Below are 19,091 nucleotides of genomic sequence, written 5' to 3'. Positions count from 1 at the left end.
CTTAGAGAAATATTTTCCAAATTTAACTATAACAGAAGATTTTTAAAGATTTTTGCCACAATTTCTTTGAGGAAAGTGAAGGGATTCCTACTTTTCTTTCTAGGCATAGAATTTGTTCTAACCTCTTTTAGTAAGAACGATGCACAGATTATCTTGGAACATAGAAATCTGTCACCTTTTGCTTCATGTTGAAATAGCATAGTCTGACCAGTGGTTAGCAGCTGTGAAGAACCACAGTCTGGCTGGGGTCTAAATCTCTTCGGCACTTTGCACAGCACTAGCTTAATTGAGTTTAAAGAGCTTTTTATGTTGTGCCCAGTTTTTTTTTTAAAAATCAGTTTCTACATTCTCTTATTTTCTTCATATATAATGTTAGTGAAAAAAATTTTAAATGACTAAACATGCACAAACTTCGTAACAAAGAATTAATGTTATTCATACACCCACAAGGATAAAGAACTTAATAGAAAAATGAGCAAAATATAGGAACAGGTAATTTATAGAGGGAACAAATTGTTTTAAAAATCCATAAAAAGATATTTGGTTTCATTAATGAATGGAGAAATTAAACTTAAAATTACAAGATAAATTTTCACCTACCAGGTTGGCAACAACTTAAAACTTGGATAATGCTGCATGCTGTTGAGGATATAGGAAAAAGTACAGTCATGTTATGGGTGGAAATGTAAATTTACCAATCATTTTGGAGGCTAATTTGGCAATACCTATCAAAATGTAAAGTGTGCATGTATATTTTCATGGTTATATTATTTATAAGGCAAAAATTAGAAACAGATTATTTATTAAGAGAATGGATAAGTCAATTACTGTCACTATTCAATTGAACCTATTGTGGCTATTAAAAACTTAGGTAGATCTAATCTGTTTATGCTAACAGAATATCCATGATGTGGTGTTCAGTGAACAAAGCAAATTGCATATCTAAAAAAAATTTTATCTTTATGAAAACACAAAACAAACAAGTCAGTATGGGTATGCACGTGTTGTAAGTACATTTAGAAAGTCTGGAAGGCCACATGCCACACTGTGCAGTGGCTTCCTTCAGAGTGAGGAGGGCAGCTTGGAGGAGAACACATTAATTTTTACATCAAATACTTCTGTATGTTTGCATTTTTTTAAAAACAATAAGCACGTGTTACTATTGTAATTTTAAAACCTGAGAAGAAACAAAAGACCTGTTGGGCCTGGTGGCTCACACCTGTAATTCCAGCACTTTGGGAAGCTGAGGCTGGCAGATTACCTGAGGTCAGGAGTTTGAGACCAGCCTGGCCAACATGGTGAAATGCTGTCTCTATTAAAAATACAAAATTAACCTGATGTGGTGGCTCACACCTGTAATCCCAGCTACTTGGGAGACTGCGGCAGGAGAATCGCTTGAAACTGGGAGGTGGAAGTTGCAGTGAGCTGAGATCGTGCCACTACCCTCCTGCCTGGCTGACAAGAGTGAACCTCCATCTCCAAAAAAGAAAGAAACAAACAAAAGACCACACAGAGGCCTAATGCATGTAAAAGTTTTTTTTGTTTTTTTTTGAGACTTGGTCTTGCTCTGTCACCTAGGCTGGAGTGCAGTGGCAGGACCATAGCTCATTGCACTCTCCAACTCCTAGGCTTGAGCCATCCTCCTCTCTCAACCTCCTGAGTAGCTAGGTGTACAGACAAGTGCCACCATACCTGCCTAATTTTTATTTATTTTTTGTAGAGACAGGGTCTTACTATGTTGCTCAGGCTGATCTTGAACTCCTGACTTAGAGCAATCCTTCTACCTCGGCCTCCTAAAGTCCTTGGATTATAGATGTGAGCCTCTGCACCTGGCTTTCTCTCTTCATTTTTTGCACACTTTGAGGTTATAAAGCTTGTTTTAAAAATAGGGACTTACATAGTATTTTTAACATAATGCTTTGTGCTTTTGCATTTTGCTTCTATTTAGTTGCTTAGTGTTATTTGTTAAATCTGAAATTTTATAATTAAAAATATACCTTTGGTATTTATTGAATACTTGCAGTGGGTGCTCATTTTCAAATAAATATGTCCTGAATACTTACACTTAATATTTAGGTTGAAAAAGTGTCCTAGGCTTCTGAACTGATTTAGAACTTTATATACCATGAGATGACACTTGTAAAAGAGATCTAGATACACATTTAATAATAAATTTAATAATAACATTAGAAGGTAAATATCACTAAGGGAGTTAGAACATTTATTTGATAACTGCTATTTGCCTAAAATTAAAGGATAATATTTTTGGTATTATAGACAAGTAGTTATGTAATACTCACTAATAATGCTGAGCACTTTTCATCTTCAAAGCATTATACAATACTAGTTAATCCTTACAACACCCTTACAAATGTAGGTCAATACCATTATCCCTATTTTTGCAGGTGGGGAAATTGAGGTAGAGATTAAATGATTTGGAGTCAGTTTGTCACAGCAGGATTAGAATGAAGGCATTTTTGGCTTAGAGCCCAGCATTCAGAACAGTAGAACCACACCTTTAGCAGACTTAATTTCTATGTACTTGATAAAACATTACTTCTCATTAAATCATATTGAGGTCATCTCTACATTAAAATTCAGAACCAACAAGTTTGATCACTTCATACACACACCATTTTCTCTTTCGAGGCTTTCTTGACACTGTATTATCTTAGTCTGCCTTTTAAATTGACTCTTTATTGGAGAATTACCAGACTATCTATCTTTGACTTTATGTTTCTTCTGTGATCTTACTCAATGGCTTTACTCTCTATTTAGAAAATTCCAAAGTAGTTTTTATGTAGTCCAGGCCTCTCTTCTGTATTTCTAGCTACCAGCTAGACATATCTACCCAGAGCACTTCCTTGTACCTTAATCTCCCACTGACTCTAAAATTCAACTTATTAACAAAACTTGCTCTTCTTCTAGACTAATCTGTTTCTATGTGTGTTTCAATCCAAGTCCTGCCCTTGAAACTAGGATCAACTAGGTGGGAACAAGTCTGGGTAAGGGGTTCCTGGGAACTAGGTATGACAAAGAAGAATAGTGTTCATGGTTCTTTGACAGGATGAAGAAGTTGAATCACAGTTTAAGAAGAAGAGCCAGAGTTACAAACTGAGGGGCAAGGTAGAAGTAAAACAGGAGACCACGTAGCCAGGTTAGTAGCTAGGAACATTGAGGTGTGTGGGTTGAGTAGTTGAGGCAGTCATTGTGAACAGATGGAATGCACTGGCACCCATTTACTGGGCACATGATGATGCAGGCATGCCTGTTCAGTGAAGGCATGATCAACGCGAGGGGCACTATATGGGCAATAACCAGATCCCCATCTATTGATGGTCACTCCAGATTCTTCTCTCTTACTCCTTTACACTGTCTCTTACAAATCATCGGGACCCATACGCTGTTGATGATTCTTTCTTCAAAAGATCACTTACATCCCTTTCTTTCGTTATATTCCAGCTGCCACCATCCCAATTCAGGTATTTGTTACTGAATATTAGTGTTATCTGTTCCTTTAATACCTTCCGAACAGGTCACTTGTATCAAACTTTCCTTTACTCCTCCAATATTTTACCTACCAGTTAATCTTCCAACAACAATTCTGATCTATTGATTATTCTTTTTAAAAATACCTTCCCAGATCAGAAACTTCCTTACTCCTAGTTAGCTACCTAGCAACTATAAAGTCCTAATTCCTGAGCTGGGCAAACACTTCCTTATTATGGCCCTGATTTATCTCTTCTACCTGTGCACCAAATCAGATTGTTTATTATTCCTCAAATAAGCCTTGCATCTTTCTAATTTATACTTTTGGGTATTATTCCCTCCTTTTTATCTATCTCCCTCTAGCAAAATCTGACAATCCTCAAATGCCCTTTGAACCCCCCTAGCCCTTTGTTTATGTTACCAAATTAGCACTTACCACACACTTCATATTGTTTTTGTGATTATTTTATCTGCTACCCTGATTATATGGTGTTTGATAGTAGAGGCCCATTCTATAAAACTTTGTATCTGTAACTCAGTAAACATATACATAAAGTGCTCAAAGTGTTTGTGATATTTAATTGGTATTTAAATCTCATAAGGTCCTGTGAGGTACAAATGAGCCATTGTTGCTAGTACTCCATTCTTTGGGTACAATAGGTTAGTCTAAGCTTGAGGTCTCCTTATTTACCTTAGGTTCTTTGCAGTCTTCTGCTAATATACATCCATGTTAAATGTCTTATTGATGCCATGCTATCATTTATCCTTGTTATAACTACAGCAATGTCTTCTATTTCTTAATTCTTTCTTTGCTATCATGTTTCACATTTGGATTTTCTTTGCCCTCAAGCTTCCTGTCCTTCCCATGTCTACCAAAATAGCTGACTTAAACTGGGGAACTGCATAGCATACTTTACCCTGGGGAGAGTAGTGGTATTTTGCAGATTTATTCAGTGGCAAGTAATCTCTACTTCTAAAACGTATATTTTATTTTTCAAAAGGAGATTATCAACAGTATAGTAGTGAAACTATTTCTATTTTGCATATTACTTTCTCAAAATTTAGTCTATATGGTAAAATTATTCTTAAAACAAATAAACATTAATTTACTCTAATGTAACCCAAATTGGAGTGAAGGTATTAAACACTGAAATGTTTTAAGGATGTAAGTAGAAAGTGAAAAAGGGCTTTCTAGGATTCTCACATCTCTGTCCTCAAAATTTGGGCAATCATAGATTGCCCCCTGTATAAAAAAGAGCAGCCGTCCTTAAACGTATGTGAAGCTTAATTTAAATCATGCTGTTTATTGTCTCATGTAGGAAGCTTGGATTCAAAGTGGCCTTCTGAGACTGTCATCAACCGCCTTATATAATTAAAGAGCAAACTGTAAAAGTTAAAAAGGTGTTTAAAAATAAATGAAGTTACATTATGGGTGATTTTTTTGTTTGGGTTTTTCATTCTACTATTTTCATTTGGATAATTCTTTTTTCCTATTCAATATTAAATAGTTGGACAACTTGCTATATATTTTATTCATTCATTCTTTCATTCATTTCTCCCAATACAGCTACTTTTATTACAGTTCTATGCCATGTACATTGGGTTTTATTGATCAGAGAAATGTACAAGGGCACTAAGTGGGGCAGCATTGCTCAGCTTACTTTGGTAGATGCCCCCTGACTATTTCACTACCTTTTTAATCCCTGCCCACACCCCCTTCTGAAAATGCAGAACCCGGCATTCTTCTGAAATTCTTTTCTTCTCTCCTTCAAAACAACTATTTATACACAAATACAATATTTGAATAATACAAGCTTAGTCTTGACTACTTCCTCCAGGTAGATTTTTCAAACCAGGAAATTACCAGCATTGTTTTTAACTGGTGGCACACTTGAGTAAGATTCAAGATGTTTAGAGGTCTTTAAAAAACTTGAGTCCTTTAAAAAACCTGCAGGACATACAAGGCTTGAAGACTAAAAAGGATATTGATTTGGTCCTCCCACCTTGCCCATCTACTTATTATAGATTTTTACAAACTTGTTTTATTTACTCCATTAATTTTCTTTAGTTTTACCTGATCTTCTTGGGAGATATTTGAAGTTAAGGAAAAAAGGAGGATGAATAACCCACATTTGACTATCTTCCCCCAACTCCCCCGCTAATGACCACTTGCAAAACTCCCTCCTTAATCACACAGATCTTGGGGAATCCACAAGAGTTGTGACATTTTGTTCATAAACCAGTCCAGTCATCTACTAATGGACATTGGCCATTTTCTTCTCATCCATGTACCCACTACTTGCTAATTATTGCTGCTATTTCTTCAGATGATACAGGCCACTCCTTGACCACCCATGTCTGCTTTTGCTGGATACAGATTCTGCTTTGTCTAGATACCACCACATTCACCATTCCTGCTTACTTTCTGCTGTGCACCACTTCCTGCAGCCACTTCTCCATTCTTTTTTTTTTTTTTTTTGAGATGGAGTCTCACTCTGTCGCCTAGGCTGGAGTGCAGTGGCATGATCTTGACTCACTGCAACCTTTGCCTCCCGGGTTCCAGAGATTCTCCTGCCTCAGCCTCCCAAGTAGCTGGGATTACAGGTGTGTGCCACCATGCCCAGCTAATTTTTGTATTTTTAGTAGAGATTGGGTTTTGCCATGTTGGCCAGGCTGGTCTCAAACTTTTGGCCTCAAGTGATCCGTCTGCCTCGGCCTCCCAAAGTGCTGGGACTGCAGGTGTGAGCCACAATGCCTGGCCAGCTTCCCCATCCTTATATGATAGGTCCCTTGTGGGGCCACAAAGGGATCCTTTATTAAGTAGGAGGAGAATGTCTCTCTCCTTCTTTTGTCCTGTGCTTTTTAATGGGAAACTAGAGCAGCGTTATTTGTACATCGGAGCATTTTGAGAAATATCTTGTATATTTTTCTCAGTCTTCCCACCAGCATTGGACATAGATATGGATCGTGGGTGCTGAGCTGGAAGACAAGTCCAGGTCATAGACTCTGTACTGTACTATGTTCAGGATTTCCCGTGTTCAAATGTAGAGAATTAATGGCTTGACTCTTGGCTTTGAAGCTCTTCACAGATCTCATTTTGCTTATTCTCCTTGAAACAGTGTAATTTTTGATTAATTTAGGACTTTCAAACTTAATGAAGATATGGGGAGTGGACCTATCAGTTTTTCAAGTAAAAGGTGTTTTTCTGCCTCTTAGAAATAGCCAGTGTAGATTATAATGAAAACTACACTACATTCTCCGTTTCTGTCATCAGGAGAAAGTTTTGACAAATTATTACTAAATTGATTTAAACTGAAATACAGAATTTCAAGTGTTATCTTCTTTTGATGTGTAAGTAAAGGTGCAGTCTTTTGGTTTTATCTATAAAATTTTATCTGTATTTAATTTACATGATAAGACTTTTTATATAGCAACAAACAGCTAAACTTCAGCCTTGTCTTATGCAAGTTGTCATAAATTAGCATTACTGGTATCTGAATAAAAACTAAATTGAGGAATATAACTTTTATTTTTCTAGTATAGTATAGAAGTTGGTGACTTTTGATGCTGAATGTCAGAGGAAGTATACACCTGTTTTACCATCTCTTTTCTTTCTTACTTGCAATGGGATATTAACCCATTTGCATGTCCTAATTCAAATACCTTCTCTTGTATAGTAACTTCTCCACATCTGGATGTTTTTCCTTCATAAACTGCCTATTGTGCTTAGTAGTTATTTATTTCATACTGTGAGATTACCACATAAGGTCAGAGATCATATTTATTGTTTTATTTTTTTTCCATACAAATTTGTGTAGTGATAGATATACTGAGTAACAGAAAGCAGCAACTGCAGTGTTAAGGTAATTGAGTAAGTGTATCCTGGAAGCAGTCCTGATGTAGGTACTTTATTATACCCATTTTATAGCTAGGGACTCTTAGAAATAGAGAAGTTAGGTAATTTGTCCAAGTTAGCTACTAAGCTGAGAAATTAGAATAAGAAAACAGGCAGGCAGATTCTAGAATCCACACATTAAGCTAAATAGATGAAAAATAAATATTTAATTCATTAACTGATATTTTAAAACAAACATTCCAGACCTCACATTTCCAAATGAAAAGGCTGCAGTTTACATATTCTAATACAGTAAGTATTTTAGTTAAGAAAAAAGCTTAACTGTAAGATGACAATTCTAAAATTAGCCTCATAAAACTAACTGAAAGCAATTCCAAAGAACACTGCATTGGAAACATTTTCAGTAATAGTAGGCTCACTAGAGTCACTTCCAAAGTGACAACTCTGAAAGATAATACTCAGTTTAACTGAAAAATTAGTAACTAGCTTAGTATCCCTTTTTCTCTACTGCTTGCTGATAATGAACTGCATTCTTTCTCTTAGTAATGCAGTCCACTAGCTTTCCAACTCCATACCTGTATACAATGGCAGCCAGCATCTAGGCACAGCAGGGCAGATCTGGGGATTGAGGGATTCCTTATTTCATCTTTTACCTTTAAAGGCATTTAATTCATGGAAGAAAGTAAATTCAGATCAACCCAAAATTTACTATTGTAGCCTGTTTCCTCCTTACCCTTTCTAACTTCACCTTTCTATCACTATCCAATGTGCACCTTAATCTACTGTCATCCTTGGGTCATGCCATCTCTTTTTTTTTTTTTTTTTTTTTTGAGATGGAGTCTTTCTCTGTTGCCCAGGCTAGAGTGCAGCGGGCGATCTCCTCTCACAGCAAGCTCCGCCTCCCGGGTTCACGCCATTCTCCTGCCTCAGCCTCCCCAGTAGCTGGAACTACAGGCGCCCGCCACCATGCCCGGCTAACTTTTTGTATTTTTAGTAGAGACGGGGTTTCACCGTGTTAGCCACGATGGTCTTGATCTCCTGACCTCGTGATCCATCCACCTCGGCCTCCCAAAGTGCTGGGATTACAGGCATGAGCCACAGCACCCGACCGGGTCATGCTGTATATACTATATATACTCCCTCCCATAACTCTGTCTACCCCAATACAGTAGAATACTGTGGTTGCAAACAGACTCTGGAGCTAGTCTGTGTAGATCCAAAGGCTCCACCACCTGCTTGTTATGTGACCACTCTGTGCCTCAGTTTCCTCATTATAGGAATACTGATGGTACTACCTCAAAGAGTAGCTATGAGGATTAAGAGAGTTAATACATGTAAAATGTTCGAAACAAGTAAATGTTGTCTGTTGTTATCACCATCATTTTCTTCCTCATCTTTTTCTCCATCATCATCATCATCATCATCATCATCATCATCATCATCATCATCATCTTCATCTGGTGAAATCCTATCCTTCTTTGAGGACCCACTAACATTTCACAACTTCTCTGAGCTTTCTCACAGCCCAGCTGTTCAGTCAAGATTGGGCCCCTCTTCTGTGCTGCCACATCTGCCGTTTCAGTCTGTAGCATACTGTATCGCATTAGTTCAACATGCATCTGTTTCTTGATTGTAAGTGCACTGAGGTCACATAAATGTAAGGATGAAGGGCAGGCCAAGGAAGTTTATACTATGTCTGAAATTATTTTGGATTATCACCCATATGGATACTATGGGAAATATTTTTAGTCACTCCTAATGTTAAAGAAGCTGAAAGATTTTTCCTCCATTAAAATGTCTTAAAATATTTTTCAAACTTCATCATTCAGAAGTTTACTAGAAAGAACATTTCTTTCATGATTCTATAAATAAAATGTCTATAGTTTAAATTATTGTATGTATTTCTAATATGTAGTATAACATAAATACAGTCTAGTACTATATGGATTTCCAAGCAAACATTTGAAAATTATATAAATTCCTTTCAAACATTTGTAAAATGTTGACCTTTTTTCTAATGCAGACTAGCCTTCTCCCAATCAGTCTAAATCGATGAGGTAGTATTTGATTAAAAAGAAAAGTATTGATAGTGTCCATCCCTAGCCCCTGCTAGGGGGAATACAAGATGTATATTATTACCATCTTGTTTTTTTTAAAAAGAAAAAACCCACAGAATAAAATATCTGGATCCATCATTACATGCAGATTAACATACTAAGCTGAATGCTAATGTAGTTTCAGAGTTTACGTTTAAGTAATTATGTTTCTTATAATAGTAACTATATACCATTTACCTTGCAAATTTCACTTTAATTAGCCTATTTGTATGTAGGATATTGTAAATATTTGCTTTATATACCAAAGATGCACCACAAAATGTGCTTGTACTTAATAACTACCAACAGATGTTTCCTTTCCTTAAAAATAAAACTTAAAAAAAATGCTTAAATACTAAATAATTCTAAATATACTCAGAGCCTTAACCAAACATATGCTATTGAAAACCCAAATACTATATATATTCTTCTTACCACATTTCTCAATGTGATGACATACTAAATCCAGGAAAAGGAGTGTATTTTTTCTCTTTCTAGAGTTTATTTCTGGATGGTTAACCAAGGATACACTAGAGCATGTTTATTCTAATGGACCATATTTCAAATAACAGTTGTGGCGAATGATTCTTTTTACTATTTTTTAAGGTATCTTGGTTTTATTGGCAATAGAAGATAATTAATTGGCACTTCTTTTTAATTATTTTTTAAACAGGACAGAGATTCCTTCTGCCATCAGATGTCTTTCTGCTTGACTGAACTGCACCTGTGGTCTTTGAAGAATACCTTACACATTGCGGGTAAATGAGCTCTGGATTAATTTCAATATTTTTCAAATATGTTACACCATTATAAATAAGTACTAGCAAAGGTTAGAGCCTGAATTCTCCAGCTGGAGTTGCATTCTTTATTCTTAATGAAAAACTGGTTAATGGAAAATAATTCCTTTTAATTACTCTTACTAACTTAATATTTACAGCTTGAGTTAGGTTTTCAGTTTTGAAAATTAATCTTATTGGCTTAATGTTTGTTCTCTCATAAGATATACACATGTTCAATTTTTTTTCTGGGATTCTTCATAATAACATTTATATTCATAAATATGTACAGGATAGCTAATGGTAAAGGCATTTCTATTTGATATTAAAATAACATTTCAAACTTATAGCTAAGATGTACAATTATTTTCATGTTCTTTATTTTTCACATTTTTGGGGGGGAGAATAATATGTATGTTTTAACAGTGCTTATTAACATAGGATGTAGTATACTTTATAAGAAATATCTTTTAAAAAATCTTTAATTATACAAAGTAACACTTGTATTTAGGAGAAGAATATTATTTATATCACTTAAGCATCATTATTAAGAAAATGGTTTACCTTACAAAGTATTGTTTCTTCATATCAAATATAGAATTAAGGATGATTGTGATATTTTCATCAAGTTTATCTGCTTTAAAATGTAAATAGATTGAAATTTCAGTTAAAGTAGATTTAACATTCGTTTGCTTCCTCCTAAAACGCTTCTAAAATGCCAATAAAGGAATAAAAATAAAGAAGGCATAAACCCTTTCGAGAGAGGGGACAACTGAAATTGGACAAATTTTGGAAGATGGGAGGGAAAGAGGAATTAGCAGAGCTGTAAAACCTGAATATAAATTGCCTGCAGAGGAGAGTTCCGGTGACAGCCAATTTAGGACTCAAAATTCTGGAAAGATACAGAAATTTGAGGAGCCAGATATTGTAGAAGATGGTATGTATCATGAGAGTGACAGTAAAGGGACGTGAAAGTTTGCAGAAGAACTTGTGAGATACCTTTCGTGCTGTGGAAATATTTAATTAAGGAGGCTCTAAAGTTGGGAACACCAGGGGCAGTGGAAGACCTGCTGAACAGAAAACAGGCATGAAATGGAAGGAAGCCTACATACCGATGGGTGAGATCTTCTTAATCCCACTTGGTTCTGAGAATGTCATACCTATTTGTACACTTTCCAAGAAAGAAGGGGCTTGAGGTATTCCTCTCTGGAATGACTGAATGACCCTAGAAAGAAGACCTTTGTACATAGATGTTTGAGGGAATTCTTTGGTGAAATACCCTGGTCCTTGCCTGATCAGTGAAGCTCACCAGTTGGCAAGCTCTATTTGTCTACACAGGGCTTCCAATCAGTTTTTTAGTGCCTCACTTGTAAATACAAACAGAGAACTAAGGATCATCAGATATTTGAGGAATATCTTCAACAGGAAAGAAAACAAAATGAATAGGTGAATGGATCTCTGAAGAAACAGAGATAATGTAGGAAGGAGGGAAAAGTACAACAGAGACCTAAGGAAAAATACTAAATCCATGAAGCAAGAAACAAAAACAGAAGCTTCAGAAAACATTTGAAATTATACAAATCTCTTGGAAATTAAAAATATGTTGCAGAAAAAATTCAAAATTCAAAAGTGTAAAGAAATCTCAGAAAATAGAAAAAAGAAATCCCAAAGTGAACTTATTTTACTGCTGGTGGAAATCTTTAATTGAAATGTTTTCTTCTCTAATCATAATTCCCCATTTTTCATCTTATTCCCTTATTCTTATATATCTAGGTTTTATGCTTCTTCGAGATGGTCAATCTTTTAATTGCTTGACATTCTCCTAGTCCATTGGGACTTCTTCACTTATCTTCCTACCCATCTTGGACCCCATAGTTGGAAGTCTGAGCTATTCCATCTTGATCCCCTTTTACCCCTCGTCTTCTGTTCATGCCCAGCAAATGCCTTCCCTACCTCTCCGTGTGTCCTCAAGTTTTCTATCACTGTTCCTTCTATTCTGAGTCAGTGAATGGTTTTTAGAGAAGAATCACACAGTGGTGCACAGTAGCCCCATGGGAATAGTCTTCAACCCCAACTGCATTTTTGCAGGGCCTACCCATTCTCTCTATTGGGACATTCTTCTATTTAACCTTTTGTGAATCCTACTTCTTTAGGGCTCAGGTTTATTACGTCACTTAGAGAAGCCTTTCCTGCTATCTAGACTAAATTAGTAACCCTGTTAATGTGCTGTCATTATGCTCGATGTTTATTTTTAAAATGTTTGAAATAATCACAAACTTACAGAAAAATTGTCAGTACAGAGAATTTTTTTTCTTGAACCATTTGAGAGTTGTAGCCTGATGCTTTATCACCCCAAATACATTCATGTATATGTCCTACAAAAAGGATTTTGTCCTGCATTACTGTATAGCCACTGAAATCAGGAAATTAATAATGATGTACTTCAGTCTAAATGGATCAGTTCACCAATTGTCCCATCATTGTTCTTTTGTTAGGAAAAGGATTTTGTTACAGTAACACATTGCATTGCTACCATGTTTCTTTAGTATCCTTCATTCTGGGTTATCCTTCATCCTTCTTCTTCTTCTTTTTTTTTTTTTTTTTAAACTTTCATGACCTTAACATTTTTGAAGATATTAGGCCAGTTATTATGTAGGATGATCCTAAATTTGGTTGTATTTGAAATTTCCTCACAATTAGATTCAGGTTATACATTTCAGTGCATCCTATCAGGTGGTGCATAATTTCAATTTGTCCCTTTCCTGATGATATTCATGATTACCTGATAAGATAGTGTCTGCTAGGCTTCTCCACTGCAAAGTTACTTTTTTCTTTGTGATAAGTATTTCATAGGGAAGCACCTTGAAATTGTGTAAATATTCTGTTCCTCATCACACTTTAAATATATTATTATATATGATCAATTTATTTTATCTCTGTGGATTCAAGTTTTCCACTTTATGCAGTTGTAATAATATAGTCATATCATTATTTTATTTTATTTCATTATTTATTTTGATGTTTAAATTGTCCCTGATGTGGCCAGAGGGACCCTCTTCAGACTGGCTTCTGTGTCTTTTTGACATGTCCCTGTCAAAATCTGAGCACTTTAATTCTTTCTGGTACAACAAATGTTCCAGACTCATGTTGTAATTTCCTCTTCCTAGCCTAGGAATCAGTCACTTCTCTAAGGAGCTTTATTCCTTTTAGAGGGTAAGGGGGTCTAGAAGCCAAGTTCTGCTTTAGGTGCACTTATTATTGGAGTATTGCTGCTCCCAGGCCCTCTCAGTGGACAGAGCTTGCAGAATGTATGTGTGTATGTATACACACATATTTACACCCACATTTATTTCTATATCTGTCTATCTCTCTGTATTGAAACCATGAGTTCACACTGGTACATCTCATTCCTATCTACCACCATAGGGTTCATTCTAATTTTCTCCCTTTCTATATTTGTATTTTTCTTCTCAGACAATGGGAAACCTGGAGCTCCCTTATTTTTTATTTATTTACTTAATCAGTCACCCTGTTTGCAGTCAATCCACTATCTCTGTGGCTGCTCCCTCCCCTGTATGGATACCCTTCTCACCCCATGTGGATTTGATATACCATGTTGGGCTGCCCCCATATGTAAATGTTCTCCTTACCTTGTTTAGCCTCTAATACCCACACCAGACCGTTGCTTCATGAGAATGTTCTTACCCTGCTGGAGTTCCAACACACCGTGTCAGGCTGACTCTTTGAATGGACACCTTCCTCATCCAGCTCTGGCACCCATTGTAGGGCAGGTTTTCTTCACTGGATGCTCTCTTTATTCTGCTTGCGTTTTGACAATCCCACTCTGGGCCAGATGCAGTAGGTCAGACTTGTGCAAATAATTCAGGATTCTTTATGATCTTCATAGTTCTATTCTAGAGTTGTGGCATATATTTGCATGTATGGAATGATGTGTATAATTATAGGGTGGAATATTTTAATAGAGATATTGTCTGCATATGTAGTGCCTGTGGTTCTTAGATTTTAAAAAAGCCTTTTTATTGAAGTATAATGTATGTACTGAAAAGTGTAAAGATCATAAGATTATGTTGTGAACCATCAGAATGTGAAAACACCCATAAAATCACCATCCAGGACAACAATTAAAATATCAGTATCCAAGAAGTCCTACTCATGATTTTTCACAATAAATCCTTATTAGATATATTCAGTCTAACCAGTAGACATAAACTGCATTCTTTAAAATTGTATGCCTCTAACTAATGGCATGATGAATAAAATAGAGCTTTAACAAGTACACGCAATTGACTATTTTGAAAGACTGTATTTGAAAAGTTAATTATAGCAGTAATACTTTTTTTTTGAAGTTTTATCATTCAGTTTCAGAAAGTCTGGAGCAGTCAGTCACTAGGGGGCAGCCTGTACTGCTTCCACCTATACTCTTTATCCTTATGTTAGTAACTGAGAATTATTTTGTATGGAAGAAAACAAACGTTCCTTCAATGAAAGAAATATTTTATTATTCATAGATATGAAAAAAATGGACAAAATTATTTTGTTATCTTATATTTAAATTGGAATAATTCCTTGGTTAAATGAATCTTGACATCTGGGAAGCCCAACTTTGCTTCTTAGGTAGCCCCAGCAAAGTGTCCGAATTTAGGTTTAGAAGGGATTTTCCCTGCCTAAACAAGTTTCAGATAATAATTTATCCAAACCTTCCTCTAATCTTCCCTTTCTCCTCTTCCCTTTCTCCTCTGCGGATTTCTCCCAAATGCCATAGGATAAGAACTAGACTCTTGAGCTAAATTGGAGAAAAGAAAACCACAGCTCAGAATCCAACAGGGCATTTTCTTCCATCCACTGATTTCATTTGGCATTGCTTAGTGGCAGTTCCTTTTGGTAGCGCCCTGTGAAAAATATCAGAGGATGTGTGAAAGAGAAAACTTGGTCTTTCTTGATTTCAGTTCTTTACTAATCTTTTTCTCATGCCATTCTAGTTTTGTGTAAATCTTTTATCATTAGATTGATAAACTTTCCAGTTTCTGCATATCCCTAGAATACATGAACTCATCTCCAGATGCTTTTGAGCCATTTTATTTCTAGTAACATAAGGAGACTGTTGCTGCTTTTCTCCCTACCCTTCCCCTAATATAGTATGGCTTGGCTTCTTATTCTCGGGGACTTTTTAATCATAATTTAATGTTATTTATTCCTTTCTATAGATAGAAACATTGGGATTTACCAGTATTATGACAAGAAAGATCCACCAGGTAAAGTACCTATTCTGTGCAATTAATTTTAATTAACTAAATATTCCAAACCATGAAATACTGACCATTAAAAACGCTCTTCTTATGAGCTTTAGATAAATTCTAGAATTTTAAGAAAAGTCCCTTCAGTTCTTTAGAAAAATGCTGAGGTTGATATCTATCTGTTCTATATAAAATAAAGTAGTATTGAAAAAATGCTGTAGAAGGACATGAAAATTTTCATTTTCCTGCTGATCAGGCTGATAACAGGGCAGTCTATTCACGTTTATTTATCAGTGTCCCAGTAGAGGGCATTGTTAATGCATGGGTCCTACTGATGCTGGCCTCCTGGATCCTCACCTGATATCTGAAATAGGCATTTCTGAGTGAATGATCAATTTTCTTTATCTGATTAATCCTGTTAATCCCAGAAGTTTTATGATGGGCCAAAAGGTCTTTCTAGCTAGAGTTACTTCCTGTTTTGGTCTCCGTTGAAGTGGGCTTGTGTGAGCATCCTGTGTGCTTAGCTTAGTGGTTAATAGGCTGACTTCATGGTTCTGATGACAGACTGAAGCAGCTTCTGTTCTGGGCTCTGTTGCAGTTCTCTTTCCTATCTGATGAGATTGGAAGCTCAGGATATTGGTCCAGCTGTTGTGCCCTTTCACTGCAAATTTAGGAAATATCTCTATGAAATGAAAACATCCAAATTATAGCCTTTTTTTCAACTGTCTTTTTAGAATCTAAGCATAATTTATTAATCTCAATAATGCATGTAATGTTAATAATACATTATACATGTACATATTAAAATGTAAGGCATTATAATAAAAATAAATTCTACTTTTGTTTTTTTCTTTCTATCCCTTCTGCTACAATATCAGCGACAGAGCATGGTAACTTAGAAGAAAAGCAGAAACTGGCAGAGTGTAAGCTTACTTTATATTTTTTGGAATTATTATAAAACCAGAAAGTTCAGTATTATAAAATATTCATCTGGAACAAAGAGGAAACATTATTCCCTCCAAATTTCTTAAATTCCCATTACTTAGGAATATAAACATATGAGTAACAATTGTATTTGTCAGGCCTTTCTAATTTAGACCATTGAAATCTCTATTCAGTTTTGATAAAATGTATGTTTATATAAACATAAACTTTCATAATGAACTATATATTAGTATATTTAAGATAATTATACCAAGCTTAAATTCTGATAGTAACATTTAATTATTCATACTTTGCCTAAATTGTTAACATGTCTTACCCATTTTTAAGAAAATAATATTTGTAATATCAGTATTAGCATTTTATTCACTCTAGTCTTTTCTGATCTCCAGTATATGTTATATATATTATGGTGACAATGTAATATGGTTTCAATGACATAAATTAAACATACATTAAGATTTTTTTGGATTATAGCTAGAGCTGAAAATCCCATTTGTTCTCTTGTTTTTTAAATTGTTGAACTGACATTTAATTTAAAAAAATAATGTATTAGTAGCTGCAACACAGATTTAAAAATTTGCACATACGTTGTACATCAAAATTGTTTAGAGACCCAAATTCATTTGCTGAAATAAGATATATAGCAATTCTACTCTCAAATTTAAGTATCTATGTATATACTACATATGTATATGTACATGCAACACACACATAAGCACAAATACACATATAACTCTTGTTTGGAATTATTAATGAGGAGAATCCAAAGATGAATTCATTTTTCTGATAAAATAGATATGAGTTTAACATTTTTAAATTATTTTAAACAGAACTATTTTTAATTTATTTTAGGCTCACATGATGACTACTAAATAATTTTATCTTTCAATTAAATTTATTTAAAGCAAAACAAAGGCTTATCATTATTCAATTGTGGTGTATACTTTAAAGAGAACTGTTTTAAATTAAAAAGAGCACTATTAGTGCCTAATTTGTTAAAACTTGGATTTCCCTCCGATTTTTCCATAGTTTTAAAATGTGGAACTTTAATGCCTAACTTCATATATTTTTATGTACAGTTTTATTTTTTATTTCTTTTCATTTTATTTTATTTCTTTGCTCATTATATTCATTTACTCATGATAATTTTTTTTTCTTAGGTCTGAGTAGGTTACTTGTAGAATTTAGAATTTCTTTTGGATTCAACATTTAATTATTTACATGAAAAAGTTAGTAAAGAGTACATCATTTACCATGAATTACTTGATTCACAAGCCTAGCAAACTTTCCCTGGGATTCTCCAAGCCTTGTTGGTTGTCATCGTAAAAGTATGATTAGGGAATTGTTTTGTGGTAAAAATCCTGTTTCTATGACAAAGCTTTTCAAAAGGCTGTCATTTGATGATGGAAATGAAGCCCACTTCCTCTCAATTATAGAGGTGTTTTATTTTAATCTTCCTAAGGCACACTGCTAAGCAGAATTTCCTTTTTAAATCTTGTTTAACTAACTGTAGTACATGTTTTATTTGCCAGCACGAGATTATCCTTGGACGCTCAAAAACAGACGCCCAGAAAAACTCCGAGACTCACTCAAAGAGTTGGAGGTATCTTTCAAAAAGTTTCAAAAATGGCAACAAACAAATCTGTTTTTAAAACATCTTTCAACAGCTTTAATTTTCATAAAGGATCAACTCTCATGGTGATGATAGCTTTGCTTTTGTCCAGTGATGAGTTCCAAAACAGTTGCATCTTTGTGTGGCATGTTGATCTTTTTTTGCTTGCAAATCAGAGGCACTTTAACTGATAATGACAATGTGTATAGCCAACTATGCTCTCTCTTTTTCTGTTGTACTTCAGGAGCTGATGCAAAACAGTCACTGTGTGCTGAGCAAATGGAAGAACAAATATGTCTGTCAGGTAAAATGGTTTGACAAGCCTTTGCAGTGTTTAACCAATGGAGCTGAAAACTATGTAGTAATTGGTATTCTTGTGTTATGTTAGATAATGGACAAAAACTTTTTTAGCAGTGGTTATTTCATAGTTTGAGTTCTACTTGTTCTAGAGCTAACATTAGACAGATTGACACAGGCCACCAGGCTCATTAATCAGTATTAATCTGTATAGTTGTACTGACATACAAACACTAATAAAAAACTTTTCATGTTGTATTTTTTTGTTTGAAGTTGTCTGAATGTTGTAGTAGATGTTTGCTGGCATAGATTTAATATATTTTTGAGTGAAGATGAAACCACAGGGCAAAAGACTTGTTGGCATACTATTCTTGTAAGCATCTGTGAATATCATTGCTTACGCAAATCAACAACCCAACTATACACAGTTAGACCTATGATAACAAGACATTTGGTCCTACTTTTTGAACCCTCTAAGCTGTGCTGTTTACTATGGTAGCCACTAGTCATATGTGAGTGAATAATTAAATAAAATGAAAAAATCAGTTCTTCAGTTGCACTACCCACATTTAAGTGTTCAATAGCCACATGTTACCATATTGGACAGTACAGATACAGAACATTTCCATCTCAGACAGTTCTATTGGACAGTAGTGTTAAGGCCTGGACAAATGATCTAAGTATTGAATGGGTAGATTCAGGACCTAATAATTAGTGTACACTGATTACAAGATAATGACAAATGCTTTAGCTTTTCTGATAGGC

At 35.0% G+C, this 19,091-nt stretch overlaps 1 protein-coding gene across 5 annotated transcripts in view; it reads left to right on the top strand.

Annotated features, from left to right (window-relative positions):
* Positions 1–19,091, top strand: part of WDPCP (WD repeat containing planar cell polarity effector) — a 489,966-nt gene that overhangs the window by 93,779 nt on the left and 377,096 nt on the right. For all 5 annotated transcript variants that reach the window (XR_002734119.3, XM_023224123.2, XM_023224121.2 and 2 more), the window contains 5 exons: positions 10,115–10,199; positions 15,443–15,490; positions 16,351–16,395; positions 17,950–18,020; positions 18,274–18,333. Coding sequence is in view for 4 of the 5 variants with exons in the window: in XM_023224121.2 (XP_023079889.1) it covers positions 10,115–10,199; positions 15,443–15,490; positions 16,351–16,395; positions 17,950–18,020; positions 18,274–18,333 (309 nt within the window). In the remaining variant the exon portion in view is untranslated. The remainder of the gene's footprint in view (positions 1–10,114; positions 10,200–15,442; positions 15,491–16,350; positions 16,396–17,949; positions 18,021–18,273; positions 18,334–19,091) is intronic.

This window comes from Piliocolobus tephrosceles, chromosome 15 (genome assembly GCF_002776525.5).
Source record: "Piliocolobus tephrosceles isolate RC106 chromosome 15, ASM277652v3, whole genome shotgun sequence".
Taxonomy (NCBI): Eukaryota; Metazoa; Chordata; class Mammalia; order Primates; family Cercopithecidae; genus Piliocolobus; species Piliocolobus tephrosceles.
Note: the sequence above shows the minus strand (reverse complement) of the source record. Positions and strands in the feature narration are given on the sequence as shown.